The 15,139-nt window shown below is 29.2% G+C and overlaps 2 protein-coding genes across 4 annotated transcripts in view; both read left to right on the top strand.

The window, feature by feature from the left end:
- The window catches only part of LOC107442570 (vesicular glutamate transporter 1), a 222,713-nt gene that overhangs the window by 12,897 nt on the left and 194,677 nt on the right, over positions 1-15,139 (top strand). For 2 of the 3 annotated variants that reach the window (XM_087161900.1, XM_087161899.1), the window contains exons 2-3: positions 12,110-12,211; positions 12,246-12,269. The gene's annotated coding sequence lies outside the window, so the exon portion shown is untranslated. Of the gene's footprint in view, positions 1-12,109; positions 12,270-15,139 lie in introns of all 3 variants that reach the window. The other variant, XM_016056165.4, reaches the window with a different exon arrangement.
- Positions 4,558-6,589, top strand: LOC147812536 (uncharacterized). The gene is made up of 2 exons (XM_087162344.1): positions 4,558-4,651; positions 5,784-6,589. Exons 1-2 carry the CDS (start codon positions 4,558-4,560, stop codon positions 6,587-6,589), a joined length of 900 nt encoding a protein of 299 aa, XP_087018470.1.

Raw genomic sequence — 15,139 nt, 5'->3', positions numbered from 1 at the left:
GTTTTAAAAAGAGAAAAATGCTCAAAAGAGAAAAATGTTTCATTTATATATACATATATTATAAATTAAAATTATTCAAAAAAGACATGATTAAAAGTTGTATTCAATTCTTTATTTATTTGTTTTTTTTTTTATGTTTTAAATGTCGATGATAAAAAGTTTAAATTCGTCCACTAATTTTTACAGTCTTCTTTAAAGAGTATATTTTTACTTACATTACTTTGATATGGAATAACTTGCGTTATTAGTATGTAAATAATATTCCATAGTAATTATTAATATTATGACTTTCTATTGATGCAACTATAGTTGTGTTTTTCTAATCATAATCGATTATAGAACTGCTTTGTTAGAAAAAAAAATGCTTGGTGAAGTTTGACGTTTCTTATTGATTTTTTTTAAAGTTGCACACATTCTGGAAGTTCATGATTTTGAAGTGTATGATTTGAGAAGTTCATGATGAAAGTTTAAACTTTTCGTTCTAACTTTATGCAAAAAAAAACTTACTTACGTAAAGACTTATCTACATATGCTTTCCTCTAATAAAAATTTATTCGAAATTTTATTTAAATTTTTTATTTTAGAAAACACTTTGTTTTAACTAAAAATTTTTATTTATTGTTATTAAATGCTTTCAGTAAGCATAACGGAGACACTCGAAATATCTATTTTATCTTTCAAAAGAGGGCAGCACCGTCAAAACTAAATAGCTGACAAAACATATCTTTAAAAAATAGATATAAAAAAAAAATTTGTTCAAAATCAGGAGAGTTTCCTGAAATTGAAAAATATTTTATTCTTCTTCAATTCATAGTAAAGGTAATAAAATTTAGCTTTCCTGCGTGGAATTTCCAATGATTTACAAACTTGCCCTAATATAATCTTCTTTAAATATTAATAATTCATATCTAATACCATTATGATGAAGTAATTAAAAACATAGGCTGAAAAAAAATTTTGTTTTACTTAATACTTTTTAATATAATTTTAAATTTTAATATTTTAAATTTAATTTTTTAATTGATTTTCAGTTTTTTTATATTAAATTTAAATTATTTTAAATTTTCGTACTTTGAAATTACTCCTTCCTAACTTAAAGATAAATAAATTTAATGAAATTAAATCTACATATTAATTTATATTATGTATTATATGTCCTATAAAAAAATTTTGCGATTTTTTATGTTTTGTACAACATGAGCTTGATAAAATAGTAACGAAATTATTTTTTCATTATTATTATTGAGTATTGTCATATGCTATTTTCATTATCATTTTAAATAAAGAAATAGATATTTTTTGAGATTTTGTGTAATTTTATTGCTCAGAAAATAATTTTACAAATATCGTACCAGCTTTATAAGAATATAAACAGATGGCGCCACTAAGGTCTTGTAAATTATTAGAAAAAAAAATGATGATTCTTCTAATGTTAAATATTTTAAAAACCGATAGAAAACGGAAAAATATTCAAATAATTTCGATCATTGAATAAGTTTTAAAGCAGGAAATAACTTCGTTAATTTAGAGATCTATTTTTAAGAATAAAACACTGAAATTAATTAGCTTATTTTTTAAATTTACTTATAAAAATTGCTAATTTAATTTTTTTTTTTAAATACTTTAATTTTTTACCAGAAATTATTAAGAAAAAGTAGATTAAATTAACTGTAATACTAAGATTTCACGGAAAGTAAAAAATTTTTTTATTGAGGATTAAAAAATTTGTTGTTACACAAATTAGTGGTTTATAAACTTTTTTATTTATTTATTCGACTTTTATATTTATTGATTCGTTTTTTCACGAATAATCTGGTTTGCGCTAAATTATTTCCCATTTTTCGTATAAACGTTTTTTTCTTTTATGCACCAGTTATAATATTAAAAATACCAGTCATGGTAGCTGTTGCTCTATAGCTATAAAGGATAATCATTCAAAATTACAAAAAATTGTTAAATGATCTTAAAAATAAAAAAGAATAATTTGGCAAGTGATGAACATTGAAAACTAATTTGAACATATAACATCGTATTAAATACTTTACAGAAAAACCATTGTAATAGTAATGGATAATTGGAGAGATTTTGCATTTTCACATACTTAAGCTCCGCATGTAGAAAGTCGAAGTTGTTCTGTAATAGTTGCACTTCAGTAGTTCTATAGTAGTTTCATACACATTATTAACGTTAAAATAATTTGTAATTTATCATGTTTCAATATCATTTTTAATCTTCATTCATTATTCTTTTCTGAGAAAAACCTAACTTTTTCAACTGAAAAACAGCAGTATATTCAACAATGAATAAATGATTTGGTATTGTTTATTAAAGATATTCAGTTCATTTTCTGTATCCAATGAAAACTATTAGTTCAACTTTTAAAAAAAAAATCAAAAAATAATATTTTTAAACAATGACTCTTCTATTATATCTAATTAGTTCAATAAAGAATTTAATTATATTTTAAAACGTTGTATTTTAATTGTCAGAATGTCTGTTTGAATACTCATACCTTCCAAAATTTAGGTTTTAAGCGAAATACTAAAAAAAAAAAAAATTTAAAAACAAAAAAAACAAAAAACACTTTAGAGCACGAACTTTTTTTTATACCTGACCTTTAATATAGGTGTTAAAATTATTTATGCGTAGTGGTAGGCAAAAATTTACCAATTTTATTTAATTTAAATGTCAACACATTAACTTTACTACCAATAGAAAATTGGTACCACCAGTATTACTAGCAATTTGAATATCTACAGAAATTCCGTAGTAATTGGAGGGTATGTGTGCATCGAAAAGTGGTAGAAATTTTTATTGATCTTAAGACATCAAAAAGTTTTGTTTGCAATATTTAAGAAACAACTTTAGCTACATGGTTTCATCTGGCACGGTATTCGAGTTGAAATTTTAATCAATCGAGCTAGTCTGAAAACGGTCAAGATTTTGACTGACGGTCAACTCTATTTGAAAATAAATTTTACCCGTATCGATCAAGAAATAATTGATCCTTGTATTGTCATTTGTAGCCGCATTTTATTTGAAATTTCTCTGCTTCAGCTAGTCGGAAATTTGATGATATTTTTTAAACTTGTTACAATTAGTCTATATGCCTTTTGTCTGATTTTATTTTATAACCGCCGTTGAACCAATTTTAAGTTTACGACTACCGACTCCGTAGCCTTGTAATTTTGAAAATAAATCTACAATAAAAAGAACGCCTGGATAAAGTATTGGGAGAAATTTGCCTTCGTAGAGAAGACTGCTTGATGGAACTAACCAGTATTTGCGTTACATGGAGAGAAAAACCACCAAATCATATCAATATTAATTTAAATCATCCTTGGAAGATTCTGGTAGAAGTATTTTATTTGAATCCGCTTCTCGTTTTATTGATTTCGTTTAGTGTAGTCTGCATTTTCTAGTTTTTGCTTGATATGTTTTTATTTCGTATATATTTTTTCACGTGTGTTCTATTTTCGTTTAATTTTTTTAGTGCTCCTCACATTATTGTGTGTATATTTTTTCTTTGGCTATATTGATACAATATTAGAAAGCACTCCTATTTGCGGATATAATCGTATGAGCTGATGAAGATATTACATATTTTCATTATTTTGTTTTCTAGCTTAATGCTTTTTTAAATAATATTTTCTTTTAATTTTCTTAAAAATTATTTTTCTTTTTATCTTTTCATTAAACTTTATTATTTTTCAATTTTTCTCTATATTTTTAACTTAATGATGAATAATGGGTTCAAGAAAAGAAGTAAAAGGTGAGAATGTGCAATGAACAACATCACAAATATGTCTTTATATAGTACAGATATACTATATATATAGTACATTCATATATGAATAAGATATCCAGATATATCTTATATACCCAGATATATCTATACATATAAAACATTCATATAAATAGATTTATTTAAGGCACCCAGATATATTAATAAGGGAATACATAAAATGAAACAAGGGATTCCATTAATACACAACCACTTGTCCTATGACCTCAGTACTAGCTGGTAAATATTCTGGATATTGTGGCTAAGGTCGAGTAAGTTTCGCCACATAAATTAAAATATTAATTAACGTAAGTTAATAAGACTAATAGTAACCGACCTACCACAGAAGGAGTTTGCGGGTAAGGGTTTCACCTGTTGTCACGTGAACATATTGTCACTACAAAACTACAGAAACGTAAAATCAAAACTAAAAAGATTGATACACATAGGAAAAATCCCAAAATCGAAAAGATGATAAAAATAAAACAGAATAAAAATTAAAAGGGCTTAAAACAACTAAATGAATAAAATTAACCAACAATAAAAGTGTCAAAAATACAGGTAAAAACATATAAAAGTAAGGTCAGGTAAAACATCAAATGGTAAAAATATGAAAAATCACATTAAATACAAATAAGACTAAAATAAGATTAATGGAATAATTAAAATACTCAACTAAAAGTTCGTGTCCCCTTTTCAAGGCTAAGTGTCTCTAAGATTAAAAATGTTCTGAGGTAAACCTAAGTTTCTTTAAAAAGGATTAACACTCAAAGATGACACCAGGTAAGACAGAGGGTGCTGAAGCTCACCAAGATCAAGATTTCATTTCGAATGTTCTATGTATAATGAAGATGTATAATGAAGAACGTAAGTTAATAAATACAACATTGTACCAAGGATCGAATTTGTTCAAATATAATTCGTTTTCGTCTGTGTTTTTTATTTAACCTATATTTATTATTCGTTTGTGTATTTTACTCTAACCGTGATTGTTTCTGTTTTGTGAATCGAACAACTTTTTGGCGCAATTAGTTTATGCTCTGCATGCCTTTGTGTTCAGTAAGCAATTATCTAATACTTGTGAAAGAATAAAGAATGTGTCTTTTAAGAAAATTCATATTTGACGGGCTAGGCTTGCTTGAAATAGAATAGGAAGAACAGTTGCTAACACAACCAAATGCCACGTTTCAACTGTCAATCGCAATAAATTCGCTAGCAGGTATAAAACGTTTAAAATGGAAATGGTCTGGTCAGATAGTTTGCTCGAAGAACTGACTATCCCTAGACCTTTTTAAACCATGTTATCTTTAAAATATGTGATAAACTGAATATATAGTATGGTACCGATCGTTTGTAGAACATATTAACGAATGAATATTTGAACAAGATGCAGGGTGAGTGTGAACTAATAGTAGGAATTTAAAAAATACTTTTTTGGTATTATAATATTTAATAATTTTTCGTAAAAAAATAAAAATAAGATTCGTAAAGTTTAATTAATTTCGTGCACACATGAATCCTAAATTTGAACGGAAAAATTTAGTTGTATGAACTTAGGAAAAAAAGTTTAGTCTCTCAAAATATCTGTGTAAGCGAATACGCAATGTAAAGCTATAAATAACGCATAATATTAACGCGTAGTGTTATCAAATTTATAATTTATTATATATTTATCCGCAAAGAAATTGTCGAGGAAAAATAGCCCATTGATTTCTGCTAAATATCTCTGGTGCCTATCGTACATCCCCCACAAACGCCCTGCAGGTTATTCTGGCAATACCTCCATTACATATTACTCTTCAGCAGGAGGCAATAAGAATCAACCTCATCAGAAATAAAAATTTCTCTTCAACAATAGATGGCACCTGTTTTCACTCCACTCAAATTGACAAAAAAATTAAATTAAATGATATCCACCCTGCGAATTTTAACATAAAGACAAATAATTTCATATTCATTAAACAAGCTAGATTAACAAGAAAAATAAACATATTTACAGATGGATCCAAGAAGGCTGATGGAACGGGTGCTGCAATTGTTCAATATGAAGATGGCATAATTACATCGGCCACACAATTGAAACTTAGTTCTTACAACACAGTATTCCAGGCGGAAGCAATAGCACTAAAGGAAGCCATCACTCACGCCATAAAACAAAAAATCGCAAGCCAAACTACTATATGGTCAGACAGCCTATCAACAGTAATAGCACTTAAGAATTATAATACCACTCATCAGATTATACAAGACATCCAAAATATGCTTAATAATACTAATGACCTTCAAATCTCATGGATTAAAGCACATAACAACAGCAATGGAAACGAACAAGCAGATAATTTAGCTAAAGAGGCAATTAATACGGGTCAATTTTTTAAAATCAAAGTTCCACACTCATTTATTAAGTTTAAAGCTAAAACTCAAATTAAAAAGGACTGGCAACACTACTGGCATCATCACAAACCAAAATCAGGCACATTAATCAGAGAAATTTTTCCAGATGTCTCATTTAAACCTTTGGAATGGAATAGGCAGCTAATCCTCTTCTTTACAGAGCATGGCCCCTTTAAAGCATATCTAAAGCGATTCTGCCTGGCAACTGACAATACATGTGCCTGTGGAGGAGTAGGAACAGTGTGGCATTATGCAATAGAATGTCCGCTTACCACATCCTACCACTTTAAACAACCGAAGCTAGAATTCCTCATAGCCTGGAAGAGATCCATCTCTAAGAATACAAAATTGAAACAGAAGGCAACCAACCTCATTAATTTTCTAGAAGAATACGAGGAAATCCTGAAATAATTTTCCTGAAAAAATGACAAAATTATGCAATATTGAGCAACAACCACAACTAAACTTGGCCAATTAGCTCTGGATACTTTTTAATCAAATGCCCTAACAAATAGAATAATCGCTTCTTTTTTTTCTTTTTTTTCATATTTCTTTTTATTTTCTTCTCTTTTTTGTTTCTATTTGCTATTTTTTCCTCTCTTTTTTCTATCTGTCTCGTCTTCCAACCTTAACCATTAACCGATAAATGCCCTTTTAGGGGCATAGGCGCGGGGTTAAATGTTGGTGTGTGTGTGTGAAGGACTATCACCATGTCTGAATTCCTTTTTATAATTAGATTCAGGCCACAAAAAGAAGAGAAAAATTTTTTTGAAATCTTCAAAGACAGAAAAAAACATTTTTTTATTGTAAAACCTACACCGACCAGTAACTTGAAAGTTTGCTCCCTTTTTCTAAAAAAAATATTTTTTTAATATATTATAACATAAAATTGTAAACGGTGCTTTTTTCTGAGAAATGAGATATATTAATTGATATTGAAATTATAATACACTGTGTAAGAGTAATACACTGGTGTTATACACTAGCATTATAAAACACTCGTGTAATAAATTAAGAGAATTTGCAGACTTGGCTGATTATCTGTAGAACTACTGGACTGATTTTAATGAAACGTGATATGATTGATACAATACAATACAAAACAAACAACCATTTCAATTGTAATACACAGGCGTGGTCGTGCGTAGCACTCCTTGGAGGCCGAAGGTATGAAACAGCTGTCGCAGAATAAATAAAAACAAAAAATGGGTTAATAGGGGGTATGGTCCCCTCTTATACATGCCTTGCAGCGTGATTTCATACTTGAAATAAGGCAGTTTATTGTTTCCTATGGCAATTTCATACCGTCCGTCTCCAACGTGAGTTACGAACGATCATGTTTGTGCATTACAATTGTTGAATGGTTATTTGTTTTGTATTGTATCATTGTATGTACTTATCAAATTTCATTAAAATCGGTCCAGTAGTTCTACAGATAATCGACACAGTCTGCAAATTCTCTTAATTTATTACACGTGTGTATAATAGTGATAATTGTAGTTACTAGTATTAATAATGTTGGTTTTTAAATTGTGAAGTCGTAACGGCTATGGCTATCTTGTGCAATAAGTGGCTATTGTACTTCGATAGTAATAATAATAATAATAGTGCAGCAATATCAAATAGGTTCCCCGTCGGGTACCCCCCCCCACTGTCAATTTCATATGTATAGAATATTTTTTCAAGTCAATGGGCCATCGGACATTAATTGCTATATTAAAAAAAAGATTATTTTCAAAGTTTCAAGTATTTATGCAGCTGTTAACATGGTAAACAATAGTTTTGAAAATATGTTGAATACAGTAGTCAAATTTTTTAAATTTCTGTTTTTTTTTAGGTTAAACTATTCTTTTTTTGGTTTATTCTTTTTGCATTATTTAAATAGATGATAAAAAAATAGAAACATACAAAAATATTGATTATTACTCAATATTATACAGAAATATAAGCAATACTCCTTAAGTGGGCGGGACTACCCGACTCTCCCCTATAATGATTTTAAATTAAGCAGATGAATCGATGCAGTAAAAAAATATATATAAATGATTTTTTGATTGGTATGATGTTATAGTTTTCAACTTAAATTGTTTTATATTTCTTTTCATTTAAATTTTTTCCGTTATTCAGTAATATTTATGATTAAGATAAGAAAAAGGTACGCTGAAATTTTGATTTTTTTCTCCCCTGCTTCCTTTTAGTGCATAGAAAGAGGGAGTAAGCTTCATTTTAATCCCCGGATGACATTCGTACTCAGCACCCCGTGATCCGGCACCATGTTATCCTGGTTTCGGGGATCCGGGATGTCACATCTGATCATTGCTTTCATTTCTCAAATGCTTCTTCTCTCCTTTTCTGCCTCTAAGCCAGGAGAGGAAAAAAAAAGACATCTTTCCTTTTACGTATGTTGACAAAATACTTTCTATGTTTATATTTTATAAAAATAAGCGAAATTTTATTTTTGTATAAGAATATATTTCAATACTACAACACTACAATAATATCTTATATTTTGATGTGCAGTCGGACTTCTGTTTAACGAACTTTCCTTTTTCGAAGATTATTTTGCGAATTTTTTCGAGGAACCAAGAACATTTTGGAAATTTCTTTTTAAAATAACTTCCAAATAGCGAAGTGAATCTTTTATTTAAGGAACTTTTCTTTGAGATCCGCTGTCCCTAGTTCCCAAAATATTTCAGAATATTTTAAACTTGTTAACGCATTTTATGGGGGAAAATGACCTTGAATTGGTTTTAGAAACCACTTAACTTATAGAGAAAGCAGTAAAATCCGTTTCCCTCTTTGCTTGCATTTTAAACGAAAAACTCAAACTGAATGAACTGATTTTATAAGTAGCAATTAATTTTGAAACACATGTGGTAATGTATGTTTAAAATTACTTTTATAATAAATGCGTCTATAATTTTATGCATAAATTTACCTTTTTTTAGTTGGAAATGTACGTAGCATGATAGTGTAACACTGTTTAATGTTCTGCTCTATGCTTGCTTTCCATGCCGATTTCTTTTAGGATTAAGATTTATGAAATAAATAGTCGATACTTTGTAAGATAATAGTGTATCAATTGTTATTGTAATTATGTCTAGTGTTTATGAATTTTAAAAAGTGTTTTGTGTCGTTTTAGTATTTAAAAAGGTAATTTTCTATTCAACGAATTTTCCCTATAAACGAAACTATTTTCGGGATTTTGTGACTTCGTTAAATAGAGGTCCGACAGTATTTTAGAACTACTTTACGGAAATTTATGATTTATTGTATGTTAATGTGAATTCTAAGTAATGAGAATTCCCAAACCGTTGCTCTTGTCAACCCCCAGAACTGTTTTCGCAGTTTGAGCTCGTCTACTTTCGTATTTTAGGTTAGGGTATTAGTTTACAATCGGTGGGCTTCTCTATGTTTGGTGATTTGGAGAATAGAAAAATAAACTGAGAATTAATCTCAGAACGGTAAACAAAAATTACGGATATCGAAAGACAAAGATTGAGTTTCAGTAAAATTATTTTTACTTTTTGAAGTGCAAATTAAAAAATAAAACAAGTAAAGTAAAAAGAAATTTAAAGTCCAATCCTACTTAGGGTCAACAAAGAAATTTTTTATTTTAGTTACTTTTTATTAAATAATTAAAAAAATTTCTCCATTATATAACTAAAATTAATTAATTAAATTTAATGAATGAATTAATATTTGAAAAAAAAACTGTATTAACATGAAGTGTGATCCTCAACAATTTTAAAAAAATGTATTTGAATTTGAGTGTATGAATAAAAAGTATTTTATTAAGGATTTAAAATTTGAACAAGATATAGGGAGAATGTGAACTAATAGTAAGAATCGGAAGGAGAAAAAAGACGTTTCATATCAGACAACTATAAAAGTATAAATTTGTCAACCCAAAGTCGCCGACCCAACTTTTAGGTTGACGACTACCAATGTTCAACTCCGCAGCCTCGTCATCGTGAACCTAACCCAGAAGACAAGGGAACTCCTGGATCAAGTATTGGGAGAAATTTGCTTCCGTGGAGGACTTTTTGTTGGAACTAACCCGCATTTGCATTACAGGGAAATGAAAGCCCCTAAAACCTCCCACGATTAGCCTGACGGCAAGGGAACTCTAACCATGATCCGTCTACCACTGTGAATATTTTACGTCAGCACTGTGGTCGGTACAAGCCGGATGCGGGATTCGCATAGACCAGCTATCGCTGCGATTTGAACCAGGCCGCCTCATGGAAGGCGCACTCTCTATCCCCTGAGCCACCGCGACTCTTTACATTGATCAGTCTGCAACTCTTAATATCTTTAATTTCTGATGTCGTTGCGAAGCGAGAGCAATATACTCATTTTTTGGCCATTGCCAATATTATAATTGGACTATTAGATTGTAATAGTTTAATATTAGACAGTAATAGCATAATAGATAGTATCAGTAAAATTAGGATAGACTTCAATTTTTTTTTTTTTTTACAATTTCTTACTTTGCATTCAGATTATCAAATAGAAGAAATTTTCTACTAGGGAAAAAGTTTTTTTTTTAGATTTAAATTTAAAAAGAAATCATCTGAATAACAAACACTAGTGCACTAGTGTTTGTTATTAAGATGATTATTTTTTAGTTTAAATCTGAAAGATGATAGTGCTTGTTATTAGGATGATTATTTTTTAGTTTAAATCTAAAAGATGATAGTATTTGTTATTATGATGTAAGTCAATGCGGAAACACAACGAAAAGGAATTAGGGAGGGGGAAGGAGGAAAATAAAATGACTCTTGTAAACTAGATTCATACGAAGAATGTTCACAAACTTTCAAACGTTAAACACCAGTCCCCGTCACATATTAGGGGGGTTGTTGAGTACGTAATATTCGGCGGAAGAGGACTGCGGGGGTGTTGGAAGGGTCATTTGAATAGAAATTAGGCTGTTAGGTGCAACGGCACTTACCATCAACTCCACAATGGGGGCATCGGTTCGAAAGTAGGAGTTTTGGAGAGGGTGGGGGAGAACAATGCAGTCAGGGGTATCCATTAAATTCAAATAGCGTCGCCTTTAATGAGCCATTGATAGAATTCAAACTATGACTGGGAAATGATTTCTTCTTTTCAAGTTGAACAGTTTAGAGGAAAGATTGTTATGAAGGTGTCATTTGAGAGAAACATTAGTTGATGTTGAAGACAGGAAAATACTACGTTTTACCGGTAAAAAACATTGAATTTACCAAAATAGTTTTATTTTATTTTTATAGCAGTCATTGAACTGCTAACCCAATTTTTTGGGGTTTACAACTACTAATATTTAACTACGTAGCTTTGCAATTTTGAACGCAATCCATAAAACAAGAGAACTCCTGGATCAAGTATTAGGAGAATTTTGCCTTCGTGGAGGACTTTTATGATAGAACTAAACCGCATTCGCTTTACATGGAGATTAAAACCACGAAAAACTTCCACGGTTAGCCTGACGGCAAGGGGACTCTAACCCATGATCCGTCAACCACTGAGGATATTTCACGTCAGCATTGTGGTCGGTGACAGCCGGGAGGGGCGGAATTTGTATCGACTAGCCATCGCTGGGAATAAAACCCGGTTCACCTCATTGGGAGGCGAGTGCTTTATCCCTTAAGCCACCACGGGTCTAGTTTAATAGTTTGTATTATTAATATGTCCCACCTGTCATATATTTTATATTAATATTTTTTTCGGTAATTTAAAGAATAATAGTTTTACAGAAGCGACTGTGAAATAGTTTTAAAAGGGCAGTTTCAGTTTGAAGTCCCTAATTGTTTTCAAGGAAGAGAGGCTGTTTTGTTAATTATCTTTCATTTTATAATTTCAAAATATTTTCATAGAAAAATATCTTCACTTGAGTTTAAATTTTTAGACATACAAACTATAAACATAGTTTCATCTACTTTTTAGAAATGTTGCTTCCTGAACTGGCAAGATATATAGTCAGATATGATTTTGTATTTTACCGCACGGAGATAATAAAGATAAATTCAAAGATAAGTTCAAAGAAAAGTTCAAAAAAGATTAAAGATAAGTTCAAAGAAAGATAAGTTTTCTGATTCCACATTGGGTAAGTACATTCCACGATCTCGTTTTTTAGTTTAGGAACGTTTCAAATATAAACCTGAAACCTTGTGTCCAATATTTTGGACAACAGTTGGTATAATTTTATCTCTAAAAATATTTTAATATTTTTTTTTATTTGTATGTCTTTACAGATCGATCACCTGTGCAAAAATACAATCTGTTATTGCTTAAAAATAAACCCGTTAGTCTCAGGTTTTAGTTACAATGAAATATAATCGAAAGGTAAAATACTTGATTAAAGCAATCTTTTGGATACTTTTAGATCATAGGAATGTTTTATTTCAGTATAATGTATTTTGTTTCATTCCTAAAATGAAAAGAAATACATTATGAATATATTCTACAATATGCTAAAAAATGCAAAATATTTTTCAATTTTTATGTCCTAATTAGCTCTAGCTAAAGATATAAAATTTAAATTTATTTTTCGTCCTGCAGTGGACTGATTGTAAAGACACGGTTCCCAGTAGAACACCGCAGTCAAGCATCACTGGCTGCGGTCAGTGTCCGGGTGAGTGTCTACGAAGTACCGAGGGTGTGCGGTATTAGTTCTCGTTAAACCTGTTCTACAGTAAAGTACTCTATTTCGCCCACAGACCGTCGGGCTACCGAGGGGGGTTATCAAAATTGTGATGGCATGTCTTCGGATCAGCCTCAGGGATGTTTCCCTGACAGTCGCCAATAGCCCATTAGAGCAGTTCCAGTGCGACGTAAATAAACTAAAACAACAAGAACAACAAATTTATTTTTCAAAAACATTTTTTCTAAGGCATTTATGAGTTTACTATCTTATAAGCTACATACTTCTTTGTAAAATATGCCTCATTCAAGGCATGCGTCTTAGAAGGTTTAAAAACATTATCTAAATCGTGAAATATATTTATAAAAGTTAAAAAGTATGCGTTCTATTGACAGTCATGGTTGTTCTTTGATTATTAGTTACAAATTTGCATGTAAATGTTTCCGTTAACATTGCTTGTATTGAATTTTTTTTTTTTAAATTCACAATTAAACCATGAATTTAAAATGGTAATATTTACACATTCTCTTTTTTACCCAAGCAATTGATGTAGAAATTCTTATTTAGTACTTTGAGGTTCAGAAAAATTACATTTTTAAAATTTAATAATTTCATATTTGTATGCTTACATCATTTGAAAGCAAATATTCACTTTTATAGATTTAAAATAAAATTTTTGTATTGACGATAAAAGGAATTTTTAAAATTTACATATATGTTTATATTTTAAAAAATTCGTCAGAGGTTTCTCAGATTTTTCAATCCTAAGAGGAGAAATATTAATGTACGATGTCATCTTTTGAGAAAGTTCTAAAAGCTTTTAGCTAGTTTTCAGTAATATTTAATCTTTTACGAACGCCAAAAATCAAAATAGTCTATATAAATATTATTTAAAATTAAATATTTATGAAGACTGTTTTTGAAAGGTAAAGAACTGCTTATGAAATCCGTCTAAGGGATTTAAGTTCTTCTTTCAAATAACTTCGCGACTTGAAAGTCTTTATCTTAGAATTTATTATCGATCTTTTCTTCTTATATTTTGTTCTTTTTATTTTTCTTCCCTCAATTTAATTACTATCCTTTTTAATATATACATATATATATATATATATATATATATATATATAATACAAAAATAATAAATACTTTTGTATTAATAAAGGAATTAAAACTCTTTCGGTTTCATAAAATGTCTTTGTTAAAGAGTAAGCGTAGAGATATTCTATTTTGGGAATTCAAGACTGAAAACATATCATTGAATAATAATTAGATTTATATTTGAAAGGAGGAGTTATTTTTAGAAACTTGTCCCTCTTTCACTTCCATATTAGGAAGCATTAAATGATTTTCCATAGTGCGTAGAGTTACAAAGGCATGTACGACTGGAACCTAATTACACCAATCTCTGTACTATATAATGCAAGACCGAAGGTTTTCGCATGTCTCTTGCTGAATAACGTGTTCCAATAAACATCTGCCGGAACCATCCGGAGTCTTGTCCACTCCCCCTCCCCTGTGGAGGGCGGATGTGAACTGTTATAACCACCAGCATAACTTTTAATAAACCTTTTGATAACTTATTATTGTTTTGACAGCATTTCTTAAGATGAATACACCAATGATAACAGAGATGTAGCCCTGTTATTATATATATATATATATATATATATATATATATATATATATATATATATATATATATATATATATATATATATATATATATATATATATATATATATATATATATATATATATATATATATATATATATATATATATATATATATATCTATCTCAAATGTAAAGAAAACAAGGAAAATTACAGAACAATGAAAGAAGGGAAAAAGAAAAGTGATAATGAAAATCAGGGGAAAAAATTCCGAAAAAAGGAATAAAAATCTCAATTTTCAGGTAATATTAAACAGCTTTATTGTTTTTACCGCTTAAATTGTAGAAACCGGTATACGCTAAAAATAAATACAAATAAGAAGTATAAAAAGAATCTGCTGAATAAAAACCCGTTACATGTATGTTTAAATATTAAAGTATTGTAAACAAACTCGTGCAAAACATGTAATTTTTTAAAAAACTACTGTGCGTTTAATAGTTTGCTCTAATTATTACAATATAATAAAATAACACAATACCTGATATAACATAATAACATATTATTCTAATATATATATAATATATCGTCGAATTTATCCAATTGCCGAGTTATATTATAGATGTGAAATCTTGATGATCAGGTGATATCTTTCAGGATTATTGTTTTTTCACGACTGAAACCAGTTTGTACTCGTTTACGTTCGTGAATCAATGGGTTAAAT

This window comes from Parasteatoda tepidariorum, chromosome 4 (assembly GCF_982258835.1).
Source record: "Parasteatoda tepidariorum strain Cologne lab strain chromosome 4, Ptep-v5.0, whole genome shotgun sequence".
Taxonomy (NCBI): domain Eukaryota; kingdom Metazoa; phylum Arthropoda; class Arachnida; order Araneae; family Theridiidae; genus Parasteatoda; species Parasteatoda tepidariorum.
Note: the sequence above shows the minus strand (reverse complement) of the source record. Positions and strands in the feature narration are given on the sequence as shown.

Excerpts from the sequence above, each read along its gene's own strand:
- LOC147812536 (XM_087162344.1), top strand. The coding sequence starts at position 4,558 with ATGACACCAGGTAAGACAGAGGGTGCTGAAGCTCACCAAGATCAAGAT. Across the intron at positions 4,652-5,783 it reads GAAGATGTATAATGAAGAAC|ATGGATCCAAGAAGGCTGAT; the intron begins GTAAGTTAATAA and ends ACATATTTACAG.